Source organism: Gekko japonicus, unplaced genomic scaffold, assembly GCF_001447785.1.
Source record: "Gekko japonicus isolate JY-2015 unplaced genomic scaffold, Gekko_japonicus_V1.1 scaffold540, whole genome shotgun sequence".
NCBI lineage: Eukaryota > Metazoa > Chordata > Lepidosauria > Squamata > Gekkonidae > Gekko > Gekko japonicus.
In genome coordinates this window covers 820457-841644 of record NW_015173690.1, presented here as the reverse complement: position 1 = coordinate 841644, position 21188 = coordinate 820457, and the positions used below count along the sequence as shown (strand labels likewise).

At 40.7% G+C, this 21188-nt stretch overlaps 1 protein-coding gene across 1 annotated transcript in view; it reads left to right on the top strand.

Moving 5' to 3' along the window:
• Positions 1-21188, top strand: part of CEP97 (centrosomal protein 97kDa) — a 25025-nt gene that overhangs the window by 455 nt on the left and 3382 nt on the right. The window contains exons 2-10 of the mRNA XM_015423154.1: positions 2729-2871; positions 5204-5362; positions 6560-6661; positions 7241-7354; positions 8827-8993; positions 16170-16334; positions 16803-16936; positions 18920-19700; positions 20183-20258. Of these exons, the coding sequence (XP_015278640.1) occupies positions 2729-2871; positions 5204-5362; positions 6560-6661; positions 7241-7354; positions 8827-8993; positions 16170-16334; positions 16803-16936; positions 18920-19700; positions 20183-20258 (1841 nt within the window). The remainder of the gene's footprint in view (positions 1-2728; positions 2872-5203; positions 5363-6559; positions 6662-7240; positions 7355-8826; positions 8994-16169; positions 16335-16802; positions 16937-18919; positions 19701-20182; positions 20259-21188) is intronic.

The window sequence follows — 21188 nt, the reverse complement described above, 5'->3', positions numbered from 1 at the left end:
AGCATTGATGGAACCTTGATAGAGGTGCAGGGAGAGGTATTATTGTGAGGTTGGGTGAGGGGCAGTCAAGTAGTTATGCCTCACGGGGATGCAAGAGGGGGGGGTGGTATTGTCCTGTGGTGGCTCATGGGGGTTGTAGTTTCTTCCCTCTAATATATCCCATTTAATGTCTTTAGTTATTTTCGAACTGGACTATAAATCCCAGAGGACCTTGCGGGATGGCCGTTTTCTTTATTTTGGGGTGCGGGCGTTGTGCTATTAAAACGAGGTTGTTTAAAGCCGAGGTGAAGGCTATGTTGCCCTATTGTCGGCACGAAGTTTTACCATAGCAAATACAAATCAGCCCTATTTGTCTTCAAACCGTTTTCCCTCGGCGTCTAATGGTAGGTGAGATCAGTCATCATAGAAGCACATGAGACAATAGTTTGAATGAGTATTGTTGTCCTTTTTTGCTAGAGTTTGGCTAGTACTCTAAAAGGTGCTCTGATCTTGGTAAGAGCGGAATACTCGCTAAAGCTTTTGAAATGATCTTGTAGCTAGCTTATTTATTGTCTGAGTACCACAGCTGAACTGCGGGACGTTGTTATGTGGAAACACTCATGATTGAGGGCCTCTGAACGTGTGGAGTGCCCCGTCGCCAGGATGAAGCCGTCAGACCTATCGCCAAGTAGCTAGGAAGAGCGAAAGTGTTCATTCTTAGGAAAGTGTAACTTCCAGGCAGGCATGAGTCCCAGAGGGTCTTTATTACTGCACACAGAACCAAAGGAGAGAACAAAAGCACAGGCTGCACAAAGAGAAATAGGAAGTTGTAAAGTTGCTTTATGCTTGTTGCCGCAGTTGTGTTTTAACAGTTTATACTCCCACTCCTACTTAGTTATCTCCTTTGCCCTTCCTTTCTTCACTGTCTACCATCCATGTACTTTTGAGAGAGCATGTCAGATTTCTGAAAGGTCTAAATAAAGGTCCCATCAATTTCTTGAGCCATGATGTATGCTAATTCATACTGCAGTCCCAAACAGACTTACTCTCTTCTAAGCCTATTGAATGAAGTTGAGCAAACTTCAGAGGACGGCGGAAGACCGGAGGGCCTGGCGTGATCTGTTCCATGGGGTCGCTAAGAGTCTGACTCGACTGTGCGACTGAACAACAAAAGCCTATTGATGTCAATGGATTTACAAGGGCGTAACTTGGGTGACAATGTTAATCTGCTAAATGATCATATTTCTAATGTGCCTATCTTTATAGAAAGTATGTGCTGGTAGTGTCCTGTGTTTTGAAGACTGACCAATAACCTAATCATTACTTTTTCTGTATTATGAGGTGACATATGTCTTGTATTGCAGTTCTAAACAGAGTTACACTCTAGTAAGTCCAATGGAGTCCATGGGCCTATGGGTGTTAACTCTGTCGAGGATGGTGCTGTCAGCTACAGGATCTCCAGTATGGATGATCTTGGGGCAGTGCCTGGGGAGGGTGGAATCTGGGGGTGTGGTACAGCAGGCCGTCTTCAACTAATCCATTTATTTGATGCAATTGATATGTGGCTTTTTCCAAAATACTCTGCTTTTCCCCCAAGAGATATTTTCTTCACTTGTCATTTATCAATGTTTGCTTCCACATGAGAATCCCCCCTCCCTGCACACACACACTGAAAGCAAGAAGCCCTTGCATTAAAGGAGAACATCCAAGTGTGATTGTGCTAAGTATCTTTCCATAGTCAGTACAGGAAGGGGAACAGGTCTAAGCTCTGTTTTCAAAATGGTGTGGGGCAGCTTGCTGCTGTGAGCCAATTTGCTCTTTAGTTCTTTAATGGGCTTTTTTCCGCTTTCCCTGCTGAGTTGCACTATAGCATTATAGCATGATGAAAGGATGGGGGGTGTTACTGGCTGCCAAGGGTGTTCTGGTGAAGTTGCCATAATGTCTGACCTTTTGTACAGGTGTGATGGAAAAGGGGGGGAGGAAGAAGGTAGTAGCAAGCGGTGTGGGAGAAGGGTGGTAATGGATGATGTTCCTGCCCGTTGCTGCACCATTGGCTGTTGCTGTAAAGAGGGAATGCTTTTGTGCCCTTGAATAGATATAACAGTTACAAGGATATTTTATAACTTGATAGCTAAAGCTTTGCTTTAATGGGTGGACTTTTTGGATAACCTAATAACCTTGCATTTTGCATTGTTAATGTTGATTTCAAATAAGCAAACACCCAAAAGAATGAATTGGGTGGGAATTCAAAATAATTTTTCAAAATTAAGTATTATGATGACATGCCATGACCTCTACAGTCTTCTTCTGAGGCCTTACTTTGGTTGCCCTCACCTTCTGAGATTAGGTGGGTGGCAACTTTCTCCCAAGAGAGATTCATCTGTCCTCTTCTGCTGCCATTTTTTGCTGGCACACAGAAATTTTTTTCTTTCATTTGGTATTCACTCAGTGATCCCTCCTTTCTAACCAATGTTTTAATTGTAGTTTTTATGTTTTGTATGTATTTTAATGCTGTTTTAAATTGTTTTAATGATGCATGTTAGGGCTTTATTAATGGTTTTAAAGTGTGATTTTTTTCATGTATATTTAAATTGTTAGCTGCTTTGGTAGCCCTTGAGAGGGCAGAAAGGTGGGATATAAAATTATTAAATACATTGCCTGTGAGTAAAGTCCATTTAATTTTTCCCCAGTATAAGACAATATATACATGTATAATTCAAACTTTTGAACTTTTGCTCTGTTATCACAGGTTCAGTAGTTAATTGGTCAGGTCAAGGGTTACAAAAATTGGGACCAACTTTGTCCTGTGATGCAGATACACATACTTTGATTCTGGATAAAAACCAGTTAATTAAATTGGAGCACCTGGAGAAATGCAGGAAATTGATGCAGGTTAGTTGTATATGACTGTGATACTCTCATGCTATGTTTGTTAGCTTATCCTTAGTTTACAAGTACTGGGGGGGGGGAAACTAGAGAAAAGATCATCAAAAAATTTAGGAGAGGTAAATATAACATCCTCAACATATTAGAATGTCATTCTTCAGTAGATTTTCACAAGCTTTACACTGGAGTGTTAACAACTTTAAAATCTTCTAGATTTGCATTCACTGGAGTCTCCAAAGTTACAGATACAGATACATGCACACATACCCAAACATTGCCACTCGTGGCTCCTCCCTTGCAGTTCCCTCTTGAATAGTTCAGTTTTGCATAGTGTGCAGAAGGCCAAGAGAGTGGGTGCTTTCCTGACTTCATCAGGCAAGCCGTTCCACAGGGTGGGAGCCAAAACTGAGAAAGCAGTTGTTGTACGGGCAGTTGTTGATTTTGCCCATTTGCAGGTTGGGACCTGCAGAAGCCCCTGCTGACGTGAGCGAAATTGTTGTGGTGGAGAAAAGGGAGCGAGGCAGTTCCACAAATAAAAGGGGACAAGGCAATGAATGGCTTTGTATATGATAGCCAGTACCTTAAACAGTGAGGGGCGTGGTGGCTCAGAGGTTAAGACACTGAGCTGCAGACCGGAAGGCAGTTCGAGACCCGAGTGCCACGTGATGGAGTGAGCTCCTGTCTCTGGCCCCAGCTCCTGCCAACCTAGCAATTCAAAAGCAAGGAATTGCAGGTAGATAAATGGGTAGCACTTTGGTGGGAAGGTAACAGCATTCTGTGCGCCTCGGTGTTTAGCCATGCTTGCCATATGACCACGGAAAAAGTCTTCAGACAGCGCTGGCTCTTCAGCTTGGAAACAGAGATGAGCACCGCCCCCTAGAGTCAGATTCGACTGGCTTTCGAGCAAGGGAAACCTTTACCTTAAACAGTGCCTAGTAACAGGTGGACAGCCGACTGAGCATCTGGAGAATAGGAGTAATATGCATACTCTATCTAGTTTCCATTAATAGTCAAGTCGTAGCATTCTGGACCAGCTGGAGTTTCCAAGTTGATTTTGAGGGGAGACTAATTTACAATGCATCACAGTAGTCTAGTCTTGAGGTTACTATAGCGTGGTTCCAGGTAGCCAGGTCAGCCATATTAAAGTAAGGGGCCATCTGATGAGCTAGGCTGGGTTGGTGGAAATCCTTTTTTGTGGATGAATTAATTTGCTTCTCCAGTAGGGTGGGGTGTGGCTCAATGACAGTGTCTGGTTCAGGTTAAAAGGATCACTTAGTGCTGGGGTGTCAAGCATAAGGCCCGGGGGCCGGAACTGGCCATCCAGGGCTGTTATGCAGCCCGCAAGCACCTGGTGTGAGGAAACAGGAAGTTGCTCAGGGTGGGCGGGCAGAGCTTCAGGCCAGGAGAGCAACCTCATCTGCAACAGTTAAACAGAACCCTTCACTTCAGGGACAGCCTCACTGGGAGGCACTACAGAGGCACTACAGCTTCATTCATACCTCTCCACTCAGCCTGCAGCTCCAGAAATGCTGTCCCAGATGGCCAAAGGGATCAGTGTTTGCATTGGGGTGTGTGTGCACACAATCCTCTGGGCATGGGAGTGTGTGTCCAGCACTGCACTGCTGGCTCTTCAGTCCGCCCATGTGGGTTTTCCTCTGCACCCCCCTCCCAGTCCATGAGGCCTTGCAGTGAGGACGCATAAACGTGGAGCTTACCAGTTGCTGTCCTTCATAAAGTTTATATCTCCAGTACCTGGCATTATGTTTTATGGCACACATAACCCGGCCCAACAGAGTGTCTGTCAGATCTGGCCCCCGTAACAAATGAGTTTGACACCTATGACCTATTGGGTGATGTAAAAGAGTCTCCATGAGACCTTCGAGAACCTTTGTCTATTAGAGCAGACAATACTGACCTTGACAGACAATGGTTTGTATTCATCATGTGTCCTGTCAGGGCTGGTTTGTACTACCATTTTGGAATCAGGGAAGGTCACAACTTCTGTCCCTCAAATTTTGTGTGATAAATTGATCTCGTAAAGTGTCCCATCCATATGTTGCAAGGAAATAATTTATCCTTTCTCAAAAAGCAATGTTTTGGGTTGTTGTAACTAACAGTTTTTGGAGATAGTGATTAACACAACTGTGTTTTTACTTTGTTACATTTTCCACACTGTGTACTTCTATTATGGATTAATTCAAAAGTTCTTAAATGTGTGTCATGAGCTTTTTGAACAGCATCAAAACATTATAAATTGACAGTTGAATGGAAACAATATCTGATGCCGTCATGGTTGGTTTATGCCCTTTTAACTACAATGACTTTTTTTACCTTGCAGTTGTCTGTTGCAAATAATCGGCTGGTACGGATGATGGGTGTAGCAAAGCTCACCCAGCTTCGGGTATTAAACTTGCCTCAGAACAGTATTGGTTATGTGGAAGGTCTGAAGGATCTAGTGCATTTGGAGTGGCTGAACCTGGCAGGAAATAATATAAAGGTGAATTTTCTTACATTTTCTGTCAGAATAGAAATGTAATTAATAATTTCAACAAAAAATTGTGTGTGGTTTAATCCCACTTGAACTAATAAAACTTTTAATCCAGTTTAATTTTTATTATGTATTGTAGCTTGCTTTATTATCATCAAGCTGCTAGAGTGCTTTTTAAAAAGCATGGCATTGAAATTTACACTAAAAAATAAATGCCTTACTAGTAAAGGGCATTCAATTGAATGCATCTCTTGAAAGAGCAGTGAATAAAATTGCTCTTCTCAAGCAGTGTTAAAAATTGGGGAAATACTTTTGGCCACAACTCAACCACTGTTCATAGAATCCATTTTTTTAGTGGTGTGTTATGGCTCTTCATATCTCGGGACCCTGTTCTGTTTTACTATCATTCATGTTCAGAATAACTTTTGGAATTGTTACTCCGCTGCACACACAGGAAAACACTATATTGGAAAGGGTTGCCCATGCAAATTCTTTGTAGGTGATCCTGTGGACTATTTCTATGTAGGATATGGTGTCATTAGAAAGCAAGCTTTAACCCTTGTGAATGAATCATTTTTCACACAAATGCAATAAAAATATTGTTGGAATCATTCCATATTATACTGCCAAATGTTATACCTGAATTAGCCCAGAGAATATTCATGTTTTTATAATAATTTCTAGCATTTATTTTTGCAGATGGAAAATTGTCAATAGCTTTAGAAACAAGAAGTTGCCTAAGCAGTATTTCCAGAGCCACTTTCCTTAAATCCCTAATCTTATTCATGCATCAATTTTTATCTACATATCTATACATCAACACCCCCCACCCCACCCCCATCCCATTTTTCCTTCTTGGCCTACTGCCCTACTCCTGGTATTAAAATTTCCAAATTATTTAAATCCTTTAAAATATTGCAACCAGAATGAAGTATGTAATCAGTCTCATTGCTTATTCTAGTGACTAAATCCAATTTTTGTGGGTGCAGGGTTTTTTGTTTGCTTGTTTGTTTTGTTTTTAGCTTGGAATTTCAGAACACCTAGGGTGATGGTTATATGACCTACAGTCTTTTTGACATAGTTTTAAATTTAAAGAGCAAGAAGCTGTGCTGAAGTGTTTTTCTATAGTTAATTCATTGAGAAACTAATGTATAACAGTTTTATAAATGTTTATGATTGCTGAAAAAACATTTTATGTTTCTGTAGTTGATTGATCAACTCAACAGCTGCACATCACTTCAACACCTAGATTTATCAGACAACAATATATCCCAAATAGGTGATATCTCGAAGCTTTCCTCTCTGAAGGTAAATGTTGCTTGGTTATTTGTGTGTGGTATTTTACTTGTCTGAGAGCTGTTCATCATTAAAGCTTATGGATGCATTCAGGCATCACATGCAAACTTTTGTTCTCTTTCCTGTAAGCAATAGATTAGTCCTGGTTTGTAGGCTAGGGAGCAAATCACAGTTTGTTGTTTTGTCTGTTTGAAGTGTCAGAACATTCTACAGTTCCAAGCTGGTTTTCAATTTCCCAGTTGTGCAATGGAAGAGATAGGAGGGGAGGAGTGCATGAAACGAAGGACTTTTTAGCTGTCTTGCAGTGATCAAAGACAGTTGGATACGGCCAACATAATAATGTATTTCCCAGCTACAAATGCTGTTCATGCTTTGCAGTTGATTCAGTGGATGGACATGTATGTTAAAATATTTCTTTTGTTATAAAGTATTGGTAAACAACCAATTTAGTGTTCGTATGTTCTACAGTTATTTGCCAGAGGTGTTTTTTCAATGCATTTAGGCAGCTCTTTTGAAATACTCAAAGGATTTAAATGAACTCTGTTAAATTTCTATCTCTTGTACTTCCCTCCCCTCTTGTCATCCCTCAAGACACTTCTGCTGCATGGAAATATCATAACATCATTGCGTACGGCTCCTGCTTGTTTACCTCAAGGTCTTGCTATTCTTTCTTTGGCAGAAAATGAAGTCAGAGACTTAAATGAGGTAAGAACAATGTTTCTCAACAACCACAAATGAGCCATTCTTTAGGTACCTTTTTGAGAAAGGTCAAAATAAAGTTTCAAATGAAGCACAGATAATTGTCACTGCAGTCTTTAGTTTCCTACTCATGTCCATAAACTAGAGGGGGAGCTACACAAACTCACTGGCACAGAACAGATGCCAGCTGTACATTTTCAAAAAGAAGATATAATTAGGGCAGAGTAATTAAACTATTTTTCCGGAAGAATGAAGGTCATTCTGTTGGACGGATGCTATTTTTGTAATTAAAATATAAATTGCATTTCAAAATAGGTGTATATTCTGAGCCTCTTATCTGAGTCTCGTAATTATCCAGATTCATGAAGTGTTCTTATGAAGCTGTGTTTAACTTGATCCTCCAAATATCCATATATGTTAATGCCTGTAGCTCAGGTTAAGCCATGATGTCAATTTGTGTGTTTGAGCTGTGGTCCAGGATTGTTAATATCAGAGTTTGAATATTTCTTTGATTATCATCTTATGGATCAAATATAATTATGTAAGATTAATATGAAAATTAATAGCAAAGAACTTCAAGAACAGCTTGTGTTTTATGATCATGGGATTATGGTGACCATATGTCCAGTTTGGGAATTATACATTCTTGATAAAGTTTGAGTCCAGTGGCACTTTTAAGATCAACAAGATTTTATTCAAGGTATAAGCTTTTGTGTGCAAGCACACTTCAGATGTGTATTGTGTACTTGCACATGAAAGCTTATACCTTGAATAAAACATTGTTGGTCTTAAAGGTGCCACTGGACTCAAACTTTGTTCTGCTGCTTCAGACCAATGTGGCTACCCACCTGAATCTACATTCTTGATAATTATTTGTCAAGAATATTTTGAGGATATGTTACTTTTTGTTAGGACAAATTAGATTTGGTTAGGTCTGGGATTCAGTTTACATTATCATTTGTAGAGATAACTCTCTGTCTGTGTACCTGTGACATTATGTAGCTTCAGGGAACACAGAGCAGCTGATTGCAATTTTCTTTGACTTCTGGTTTTAAAGACCAGAAATCATAGGAGAGCCATGAGTGCAGGTGCTGTAGAGCTGTGCTTCCTGTACTTCCCTGCCTTCCCTCCTTGCCAACCGAAGCAAAAGCATTTGATAGAAGATAAGGGGTTGTCTGCTGTGATGCAACTGAACTTTGAAAAGATCCAACTTGATTTTGTGGTTAATCTAAAGTGTCAAACTGTGGATTGTGCTTGGCCCCCAAATTGCAAACTATTGTTAAAGAGGGAGGGAATTGTAGTGTGAAGGAATGGAACAGGCATTGGCGCCAAGACTCACTCATGATGTTTAGCATAACATGTGACCCAAGTCACAGAAAATAAAAAAACTGGCTTGTAAATGGAATTAAGCCATTGAAGCTACAGCCCATGATATTAAATAAGTTATAGTCGATCAACAACGCTATTATTTGTTTCAGATATCCTTCTTGGCTTCTTTCTCTGAGCTGGAGCAGTTGTCAATTATGAACAATCCTTGTGTGATGGCCACTCCTTCCATCCCAGGATTTGACTATCGGCCATATATTGTTAGTTGGTGTCTCAGTCTTAAAGTCCTTGATGGCTATGTGATTTCTCAGAAAGAAAGGTAAGCAGTGGGTAATGAATATGACAAAACATATTCATCATCTCTCCAGTTTCTTTATCAAAATGCCACAATCATCCGTTCTCTCCCCTAACTCTCAGTGTTGAAATCAGAATAAAGTATGTCTATTAGGCAACATCTTGTACTTCTTAACTTACATTAATTAATTTGGTAACTAGATTCTTTACTTTTGAGGTATTTATGAAATACAATCAAATAATTTGGAGGGCTGGGATAGAGTGTGGTTTAGTAATTCCATTTGGTGAAGTATGTCTATTAGGAACATCTTGTATTTCTTAACTTACATTAATTAGTTTGGTAACTAGATTCTTTACTTTTAAGGTACTTATGAAATGCAATCAAATAATTTGGAGGGCTGGGATTGAGTGTGGTTTAGTAATTCCATTTGGTGATGGCAATGGGAGATATGGTCAGAGTGGGAAAGCTCTGTGGTCAAGATGGAGGCTTGAACTGCTCTCTGACTAAAATCACTTGAGTTGATTTCTAATATCAATTAAATGCAGTATAATCCAATAAAACCCACAGCACCATAATTAAAAGCCAGTTGGCAGCACAAAACAGCATTAAACACACAGCACCTAAAACTGATATTATAAGTACTCAGCCCAAAAAATCTCAATGAAACAGCCATTTTTTAACATATTGTCATTACTAAACTTAAAACCAATAAAAGAGTGTAATACTGCTAGTTTAAATATCTGGTTGGGTTTTTTTTTTTAAGTCTTGGCCTGACATCAAAGCTCTACCAAACTGGGAAGTAGTCAAATAAAGGCATGGTGTTTCATAGACAAGGTGCCTGAACTGAATAGGCCCTATCCAGGTATCCTAAGTGAAACTGAAGTGGCCACTGGCTTCCTCTAAAGGTAGCAGCACCTGAGCCAGAAACTGAGGATCTCAATGCTTAGGTAGGTTCATGTGGGAACAGACAATCCTTGAGGTACTTTGGTCCCAGGCCCTCAAAAAAACAAAAAAAAACCCCAACAACAGGCAACCAGTGAAGTTATTCTGAACACAGAATGTTTGGACAGCTGTTCCTAGTCTGTTCAGCGGGTGCTTTTGGATGTCTAGTTACTGAACATACTTGTTCCTTCTTTAATTCTAGGAGAACCTGCTAACCTTTGTATATTTACTGCAATCTGGCTGAATGTTGCTAGGGATTAAATATTAGCCTAGCTAGCTCCAATCAGGTATTCAGTTTTGCACAAACCCAGGGGAAGACAATTGGACAGTGTATGCCACTGACATAGATATACCATCCTCTGTTCCAGATATCCTAAAGTGAGATTGAAGAATTATGATGCTGTGATCTTTGCAGAGAGCAGAGTAAAACTGCTTCTTCTCATAGTGTTCTATCCACCCTGCTAACAAGAGGACTCCTTCACTGGTCTCACAGGCTCTTAGTTCTGTATTCACCTTGCTAACAAGAGGACTCCACTGGTCTCACAGGCTCTTAGTTCTGTAGGCCTTCGGTATGCAGGCTGATACTCCTGCAGAGGTGTGACACACAAGTACCAGCTTGTCCCATTTTGTCAGAGGCCCTTCCAACATTGCTTGATGCATGCTTGACATGATGTTCCTTACTGGCCCTGAAGTTGGTGACTTCTTTGAAGTAGCTTCAGCATTGTACTGACATGGAGACACCCTTACCTAGTCAAGCATAGATCACAGGAGCACAAAATCTCACAGTTAGGGACTTAGAGAACTCTTGGATTCTGTGTCATTCCAGAAACCTCCATGGGATTTGCCACCTGGCTTTACAAGTGTTTCTGTGTTTGGCCATATTTGAACTGAAATCGGTATCTGACCTGGCCATTAACACAGTCACTCCTGAGTATCCTTTGGCCAAGCAGCATAGCTGAGTACCTGTGGGCAGTGGTCTTTCCCGGGAGTCTGCAAGAATGCTAGTAACTGAAAACTTGGGTCAAGCACCTGTCATTAAGAGGTCTGTGATGTGATAGAGATTGATGTAAAGAAAGCTTTATTCTTTGCTTCCACTGCTGTCTGGCAGAGCTATTTCATGTGGTTAAATATTTTAACTTTTTCTGTTAAGAAATCTTCAAAGTGTGAAAAATTAGCAATAAAATCATGTCAGCAGCAACAGCCTGAAGTAATAAAATGGGGGTTCTGTTTTGACCTTGCTACTCAGGTATTCAGCTTTGCATTAGCCTAGGGAAGAGAGCTGAACAAGGTGTACCACACTCTGTGAAGATACCAAAGCATTAAAGAGAGCAGCAGCACAGTTATCAGGTTGTTTGGTTGTCACAACAACCACATACCAGCTCATCTGGCCAGTTTGTGAACATTTTGTAGATAAAACTGTTCTGGTCTGATGCACTACGGGCAGTGTTCTCTCTAAGCTGAGTCAGTGTGAGCTAGCTCATAGTTTTTTAGCCTCCAGCTCACACATTTTTGTCTTAGCTCAGGAAGGATGGCTCCAGAGCAAATTAATTTATGCAGTAGCCAAATCACTCACTCACAACTTTAATGTCAGTAGCTCACAAAGTAGAATTTTTGCTCACAAGACTCTGCAGCTTAGAGGGAGCATTGGTACTGGGTGGATAAAAATCAATGATTTTTTTAAATTGGATTTTAAAATTTAAATTGGGTTTTTAAAAATTTAAATCAGACTTTTTTAATAGAATGCTTTTTGAGGGAAAATTTATCTAAAGATAGTTTTTCCATTTAAGTTACATTATAGTCCAAAGGTTCTTCATCATGAGATATGGATTAGTTTTTAATTATGTAGCATGAAGGCTGTATATTCATGCAATGTTTAATTTTTTTGGTAAATGAATTCCATTAATCCATTCACAAAGTCATGCTCTCCCAGAGGTTTCTGTAAGATTTTTTTGGGGCAGTTTTTCTTTCTAGATGCTTGGTTTTGTAGTTCTCAAAACGGTGAATTTGTGCCTGCAGAGATAACATGCCTCTTCTTCACAACAAAAATGTTATAAAATAAAGAGATGAGAAAAGGTGTTAATCCTATTGTACCTCAGCAAATCTATCCACATAGAATCAACTACTTACCTCTTAAGTGCTAAGTTTCAAGAAGTGGAGTGGACTAGATCTGCACAAGGAGCTAAGTGTGAGAAGGGAGGGGCAAGCTATAAAAATGAAAGTGAAACCTTTGGAACAAAATACTCCACAAGTCTTGGGATCTTTGTGTATATAGCCTGTGGTTTATCATATTATTCTCTCCCTGGAGGAGAAAACCTATAATGGCAGCAGGCTGTAAAGGAGACCCAGTTTGGGAATATTTTAATGAAGTTCCTCTACCTATGGGTAAGGCAGGCAGGCATGCAAAATGGAAACACTTAAGATTATACCAGCAAGAATGAGTCTGCTGCCAACGCCCTGAGGGCTCTAAGGTTCTTTGACTTGTGTGGCTAGCCGATAAACCACACAGTAAAACAATTATCCAGGCAGTAAAGGGTAACAAAAGAATTTATTCGAATAAGGAACACCTCACAGGTAAAATTCAGTGTAGATGTTCTATGTGTTACAGCCGGGAGCTTGCTTATATGCTCTTCTTGCTCCTCCTCACTTTACATCATCACTGACATCATTTAGGCATGCTCAGTTCAGTTTTCTTTGTCTGGTCAGCCATCAATCACATCTTTGACACACAGGATGTTACTTGGCCGCATCTCAACTCCTACAATGCAGGTGCACTGCTCATTATGCTGATTTATATTTTTGTTTACTTCTTTTGGCTGCCTTCCCAGAGTCCTTTCACCTTTGAATGAACTCTCAGGTTGAGTTCATTTCCAGTACAAAACTTAGATGTTTTCATTACAAAAATGGTTCTTTTACATTAATTCATGCATATAAAAGTATAAGAAGAAGAGAAGAGATTGGATTTATACCCTGCCCTTCACTTGGAGTCTCAGAGCGGCTATGAAGTCTTTTAGTGTTTTAAAGTAGCCTATGGCATAAAGCTCTCGTAGATGCACTGAATCTATCTGTCTTTATTTTGGTACATTTTATAAAGCCTTTTAAAATCTAAATCAAACTTTTAATTTGTAAAATACACCACCTTTTTTAGCCAGCAGGAGTCACCCTTTTATAATACAAGTATTTCTTTTTTTAATTGACTTCTGGTGTCTATGATTTAAGACCCACCTGAACTTCTTAATGAACAGGTGTGCATGATTGATTACTTTGTTTTCTTAAACCTTTTGGAACATCTCCCAATTTTCCGGTTGATAATTTCAAACACAATTCCTTAAAGCTTAACTAGTTTTCTCTTTTTCAGTCAACATACAAAAACATTTTATCCATAAGCTTTCATTCTCAGCTATAAACATTCAGAGATATTTTACCTTTTAACAATTATAAGCACCCTTAAATACTTATATTTATTTTGTATGGAAAGTACAACTGAACTTTATTTAACCCTATTAAGTTTGACATCCTTTTCACTTAGCTTGTGGATCCTTGCCAGGTCAGTTTTTATATAACCATAAATCTCTTAACTGACAATTAATTACTGTGGTGCTTTTACACTAGTCCAGTTCATTTAAGTGTCTATATAAACCAACAAAGTCTTTTCCTCTTTAAAACAGGTTGAAAAGGCAAACATATATATAGATATTGCTTATAGACTCTAATAATTCAATATTAATATGTTAGAGTATTCCAAACTCGGGGAAAGAGAAGCCTCTTTGATGTTTCGTCATTTAAAATTACTGAAAATCAGAAGCTGAAATAAACTTCTGAACTCATTCTCTGAAGTAGGGAGGTTCTCATAAATCTTAAAAATTGACAGTTCCTAATTGAAAATTGGCAAAGTTAACCGGGCAGAAACACCTGCAGTTTCCTCCCTATTTAAAATTAGCTTTACTAGGAAGCAAGGGCTGGAACATGTCAATTAAGTTTGATTTAAAACACCTCCTTTCATAATGCTATTTAGTGGCTTAAACAGTCCAATTCTTCCAGGAGAGTCCCAAAGACTTTTCCCCAAAGATTCCTGTGTATCAGCAATAATCAGTAGAAAATTATATGAACCCTGGGTATCTCCTACAAGTCTATGTAGAAAACTATGATTTAAATCTAATATTACTGACTATTTTAAATCAAATCCACCCTAGCACTACTGTTACAGCTTTTCTGGTGGCAGTGGCTGAAGTTTATCTGATAGAATTTGATCAATTTCAGTTTGTTTCTTCTGAGAAGGTGGACAAACTGCTTGAAAATCCTTGACCCTGTCATCAGGATTATTCAGATGTTAACTAATTTTATATGATCTACTGTCTTTCAACTGTAAAGTCTAAGATATGAATGTTTTCCTTGGTGTTGGCTAGTACAGAAATAGAATGAAAGTGTGTGATTCCTACATTGCATTTGTGGCTAGGTCCATGTTTTATCATCTTCTGGATGTGTTTGCCTGGAGAGTCCCTCTTCCTTTTATGAGGTGAGATTGGTGGGAAGCTGGAAGAACATAGCTTTCTTGATAGTTGACTTTTTCAAGTTCCCTGCAGACAGAAGCCTACCTTATAATGTCTTTATATTCTTTCCACCATTTAATCATAGAATGTTAGAGTTGGAAGGGACCTTGCAGGTCATCTAGTCCAACCCCTTGCACTCTGCAGGAGTATACTGAAAGATAGCCCTACATACCTACAACATACCCGAAAGATGGTCATCCAGCCTCCGCTTGAAAACATCCAGCGAAGGAGCATCCACCATCTCCTGAGGCAGTCTGTTCCACTGCTCAACCACTCTTACAGTTAGGAAGTTTCTCCTGATATTTAGCCGGTAACGACTCCCTTGTAATTTCCACCCATTAGATCTAGTCTTGCAATCCGGAGTGAGAGAGAATAGATCTGCTTCATCTTCTACTTGAAGACTGCAATCATGTCCCCTCTAAGCCTTCTCTTTCCCAGGCTAAACATACCCAACTAATTAAAACCATGAATTAGACTACAAGCTTTGTTTTCCCGTAATTGTTGCTGGTGTGTTGCTAAATAGATTTGTTTGTACTGATGGTTTATTTATTGCATTATTTTACTTTTATTGTGTAACTGTCATGGAAGCAGGGGCTCTGGAGTAGGGAGGGATCAGCTGGAGCACCTTTCTTGCATAGTGGACTTCCCTGTCCCCCCCCCTTTTGCTTCCTTTCCGCAAGCCCTGCTTAATTCCTTGGGGGGGGGGTTAGTTAAGCCATCAACCAGGCTTTGCCTTTGCTTAAGAGGGGCCCAGGTTATCCCTCTCTCTTTCTCCTTGAATTCCACTGGCAGAACTCCTTTTATTCCAAGGAGGAGCTGCCTGAATCAGCCACAGAGTCTGAGGAATACAAAGAAACCATTGCAAAGTTTTAAAAGGTTTTATTTATTTTAAGATTTCATTTAGAATGGAAAAGCCAAAAAGTACAGAAAACCTGCTAGTAACTCTTCTCATAAGCACTGTTATGGGTTTAAGGTTGCCAGGCAAATGAAAACAAATAAAGGTTCCCTACCACACCTGAACTGATTCCTTAAATATGCCCCTTAGTCCTTTGCTAGAACAGGCTGGCATGGCCTGTGATTCCCTAGCCTGCAAGCATACATCCCACTAGCAGCAGCCACCCTGCTAACCAATCCCAGGGGAATGCATACAGAGCTTTGGAGGAGGAGGGTTACTCACAGATCCCTACCCTTTCCTTAGGTTATCGTATCCCCTTCAAAATGGGCAGGGGCCACCCTGACCTGGATAGCCCAGGGAAGCCCAAGGGTGGACTCTGGCAAGTACTTGGATGCGGCACCTCCTTGAAATACCAGAGGGGGGGTAGGCTTTATATCCTCCAGGCCCCCCAGTAGGGGTCAGTCACCAGAGGTCGCCATGACTTCCAGGTGCACATGCACGCATACACACACATGCACACACATATTAAAATGGGCAAGGCCAATCCTGAACTTCCTGGAGTTCTAGGATGGAAGGGAAAGATTAGTCCCACCCTCTTTTAGGGAAAAATCCTCTATTAAGAACTTGTTAAAGAGGCCTCCCTGAGGGCCTGGGAAGGTCACATGACCAGAAAACCTAACAGTATTGAAAAATTGTAATGAATGCAAGGCCTCTTAAGTCCACAATTGATTAGAGTAATGCTGTGTGTATTTTTGAATAATTTTTTTAAATAAATACTTTTGCTGCTATAGGTGTTGTTCTTTTACTTCCCTCTAGTTTGAAAGCAGAGTGGCTTTACAGTCAAGGAAAGGGAAGATCTTTTCGCCCAGGCCAGCATGTTTCATTAGTACATTACCTTGCCAGTGTTTGCCCTCTTACCACTATGTTTGGACTCCAAACTGCAGAGGATGCCAAACTGGAAAAAATACTACATAAGCAAAGGTAAGAACACAATAAGTAACTTAATAAAATAGGGAACAGTTTTCTGCAGCAGAAGTACCGAAAGGATAACCTAGTTGATGTGGCAACTTCAGCCCACATACCACTAGCTATAATAACTGTGAATTGTCTTTTCGTGTTCAAGAGATTACAGAATTTATTTTAGTTCATTTTTTATCCTGCTTTTCCACTAAGAAACCCAGAGCTGCCTACGTGAATCTCTCCACCTTTTTTTTTTTAAATTCTTTCCACCTTCACAGTAACAGGTTAGGAGGAAGAGAACGACTGGCCCTGTGTCACTCCGTGAGTTTTGCAGTGAGTAGGCCTCCCCTAGTCCAAAACATTGACACAGTGGCTCTCATAAGAAAGACCTGTATTACTCATGTTTGCTAATTTAGCTATTCCGGAAAAACAGTGCCAATATGGTCCATGGTTAGCAAAACCAAGCCAGTCTCTAATTGTTGTCTTTAGGTTGCACCAGAGGCAACTGATGTACCAAAGCCAAGCTGATGAGATCTCGGTTTCCTTGTCTCGGAATAAAGGGATGCCTGTTGCCAGTGAGCCAAATAGCCCTGTCCATGTGCCACAAATAAGGACCGAACAAGGTAAGTCATATTCACTGTTGTAGCTTAATATCTTCTGGTAGTGGAATTCCTTGTACACTTTACTTGTAGTCCTGGTTTCTTTTGACTAGGGCCAAAACGACAGATTATATTAGCTTGAGGAGAGAGGGAGTATGGGAGTATGGTGGGGCTAGGAAGGCTGTGGGAGGAAACTTGCAAATGAGAGTAGAAACTGTAAGAACTTGGAGAATGTACTGGCTGAGTTCAGAGATGGGCAGCAGTATCTCAAGGTCAGTGTAAACCAATGCTGCTTCATTTGGAAAGGTAGAGGAGGATTTGCCTCCTCTTTTTCATGGGGGAAAACATTTCTGGAGATTTTTATGTTTAGCCAGCCAGTGCAGATCTGTGACATGTACCCTCTGAGTTCTATGTCTCATAGTGGGTAGACTCCAGATTGCTCTGTGAATGGAAAACCAGCATTTTCTCCCCCTCCGCTTTGTGACACTGCATGCTACGTACTGTGAGTACTACTCATGCTTGAAGGACACATGGCCTTCACATGCAGCTTTAGAGAGTACCAGGACTAGTGGTGTTCTCTAAAGGAAGCGTGGATTGGCTTTCCACTGAAGGTAATGGCTAATACTGCATACACCTTGTTACCAACAATGGCCTGCCTTGTTGTTTGGGGAAATTAGCTATGCAGCAGGATAGGCCAGAGGGATACAGGAATCGCACACCACTTGTATAGTGAGGTCCGGCACAGTAGGGAAACTCCAAATTTGAAGAGTAAATTAAATAGTTTTTATTAAAGCATTTCCCTAATTACAAACACACTAAGCATTCAAAAAGAGCAAACGATGCAGAACTAAGAAAGTGGAGGTGGTTGATAGCCAATAGAGGGGTCAATTACAGGGTGATACAGCCTGTCCAGATGTGCAGGAGTCTATGGATAAGTCTATGACCCAAACCAGAGGTTTAGGGGTGAACTGCCAGTTGGCATCAGGGGCAGATACACAATCTGAGACCATGTGCTCTGACGGATATAGACTTTGGAAAACAATGCTGACTAATGGGAGTTCTTGAGAGGGTTGCCCCAGGTGAAGACAAAAGAGTACCTGGACCAATGATGAGCCTCAGGAGGTGTGGCATCCAGAGGGGCAAGCCCTAGGTGGGACCAGTGAGCTTTCAGAGGGGCAGAGTCTAGCTATAACTGGATTAAGCCAGGTGCTGGATGGGTGGCTGGGAGTGTCCATTGTGGAACAATAGAGTGGCCTAGCATTTCCCTGGTGCCAGACAAAAGAGGTGATGTTTCTTAATGTGAGGCAGGATGAACCTGAATGGGCGACCATTCACTAGATATGGAGAGTTAATGTTTCCTTGATAGGTCTGGCATAGGTGTAAGAATGCAGATATCTGAGACAAATATATGGAGACAGGAATGAGAGGATTATTCCAAAGGTATTTCCTAACATCTAGGTGAAATAGGAGAGGGGGCTGGAAACATGCAACATACTTCATTCATGACAATAGCACAGACCAGAGGTTCTTTGTCCCTGCCTGCCTGTACATTTGACAGACAAAAGACCAGCCATTTGGTCAGTAGAAGATGCCCCTGAGGCAAGGGCAGAGACTTGCCCGTTCTCGTCCTTTTTGGACTGAGCTGACAGGATAGACCGGGGGGGGGGGTTGCTTGCGTAGAGGGTGCTTGGCAGTGCAGCCAGCCTGGAGAGTCTTCACTTGGCCTGAGTTTTCCCAGCCAAGATGTGGTTCTCCTAGCCTAGCCTCCCAGCAAAAGCCACTGCTTGTGGAGATGCAGAGGGCACTGCTTGTGGAGATGCAGAGGTCAGGTTCAGGGCTGAGGAGGCTGGCTACAACCTGGCTGAGAGCCAGCAGAGAAATATCATGTGCTCTGTGTAGGTCTGAGAGGGAGAAGCAGATTGTGTTGATTGTTATTAGTTACTGCTCACTTAAGTGCATGACAAAATATCCAAAGCACTTTAATCTCATCTCATTCTGTTATTACAGAACCTGTTATCCAAAAGAATTCTTGGGTTGGGTCAAGACCTAATGATGACCATTCCTATGCAATTACAACTGTTTTTCCAGCTTCTTCACAAGGTGAAAGAAATGCTTGTGAGGAACTTTATCTGGAAGACATACAAACTGATGAGGACAAACTAAACAGCAGTCTTCTGACCTCAGAGTCTACTTTTATGCCTGTTGCTTCAGGGCTCTCACCGATGTCTCCTACTGCTGCAGTATTGAGACTTCATGGAGTCTGTATTGATACAGAAAATATGGAGGATGCTAACACTGGGCTTGTAAAACAGGTTAATAAGCAAGATGAAGAAAGACAGGAAAAGACTTTTTTGGTTCTTGAAGAAGATCCCATCAAATCAACAGAGACTATGGAAACTCAAATGCAAGGGCAAAAAGAAGGCACATTGTCCGCTTCCAGTGAATCAGTGGTCACTGTTACTCTACCCACTGACATCAGAAGCTGTCAGGCGTCCTCCAAAGACTGTGTTCAGTGTAGTCAGGTCAAGCAGTTGCATACACCTGAAGAAGACATAATCAAAACTGCTTGCCTTGCTACATATCTAGAAGAAAGATCAGATGCCTCTGCTCCTTTACTTCAAACGGATGATGCACTTCAAGAAATGAACAGAGCAGCCACAAAGCTTCAAGCCTCTTGGAGAGGATATTACACTAGGAACCACCATTCCAGAACCAAAGAGGTGCGCTATGAAATACGACTCAGCAGAATGCAGGAACATATTATGCATTTAACTGAAGAAGTAGAAAAGTAAGTCTGCAATCCTATCTACAGTGAACCTTAGAAATGATACTATTACAGATTGAGGCTTAATACAACCTTGAACAGATCTAGCTGCTAACTGTAAGAGGATAACAAGATAGAGCTGTTGCACCCTCAGTTGTATTTTTTTCTGATGTTGTCTCTAGTTATGTTTATGGGGAAGCTGGAGGGAGACTAAAAAACCCAGAGAAGATTTTAGAGGCTAACTTGTTATACATAACAGAAGACGTGATATTAACGTTTAATGCACAAGAAGGAAAGTTCTAAGTTTTCAATATCTGTAGCAAAGAAGGAGTTACTATTTATCATTCTGAGAACACGAATTGGTAGAAGGGAAAAGTGATGAAGTTTTAATGGTAACTCTGTAATGTAAATACTGCAACAAATATGGCCCATTGATGGAGGTAACAGTTTTAAGGTATCTTAAATTTCTCTCTAGTGTAAATACTTCTGGGTCGTTTCTATTTTAGACTGAGAAAAGAGAAGGATGAAGAAAAACTTCAAAGAATGGTGCAAGAGGAGGCTGTCAAATTCCTTTGGGACCAGGTAAAAAGCTTGTCCCTCAATCAGTGTTCCCTCTAAGCTGAGTTAGTGTGAGCTAGCTCACACTAACTCAGCTTAGAGGGAACATTGCCCTCAATCCTTTTCACACCTTATCTCAATATAAACCAAGAATTTGTGGGACAGGGATACCCTGAAGAGAAGCATGTTTGGTATTGTATAATGCATCTGACTACAGGAAAAATCACAAAACAAATTTCCTCCACTGATACTGCTTGAGTATAAAAAACTGCATGTATCATATGGCAAACACGATATATATGTACACGCACACACAGACCCTGAGGGACTTTGCTGCCATTTGAGAGGTACAAATGGGATATGTGTACTCCTCAAAACATGTGTGGTTTTCCTCATCTAAATGCTATCCATTGAAGGAACTAGTCTTTCATGAAAAAATTAATAGACAATGTTAAGGTTTCTGTCAAATATGGCTTGTTTAGTGTTTGCTGCTTTCCAGTAATCATTGCCTACGTTCGACAGAGAGCATAACATTTGTAAATTTATTTTGGCAATCCTCAGGTATATGTTGGTGAAGATGTTCACAGAATAAATTGCTGTACTGTTGAAGCTTCAGTAGCTTGCTATTGTGTGCATCCCTTCTTCAACACCCAGTATTATTTGACGTGGGTTTTAAAAGTAGTTGCTGTTATAAATTTGGGAAACCAAAAATAAGAGAGACTGTGCAGAATACAAAATATAAATGGAATATATTTAAACAATGTGAACAATATTGTCAAAAGAATTAATTACCAGGAGAAGTCTCAAAAAAGGGGCTTCCGGTTTGGCTTCCGCGAATGGTGGACGCAACCTCGGGGCGCTCCCGAGGGCGTCTTCGCCCACCCGCGGCCGAGGGGGGGATCCGCACAAGCAGAGACCCGGACGAGCCCCAGGGGGGCTCCGACTCCGGGCGCG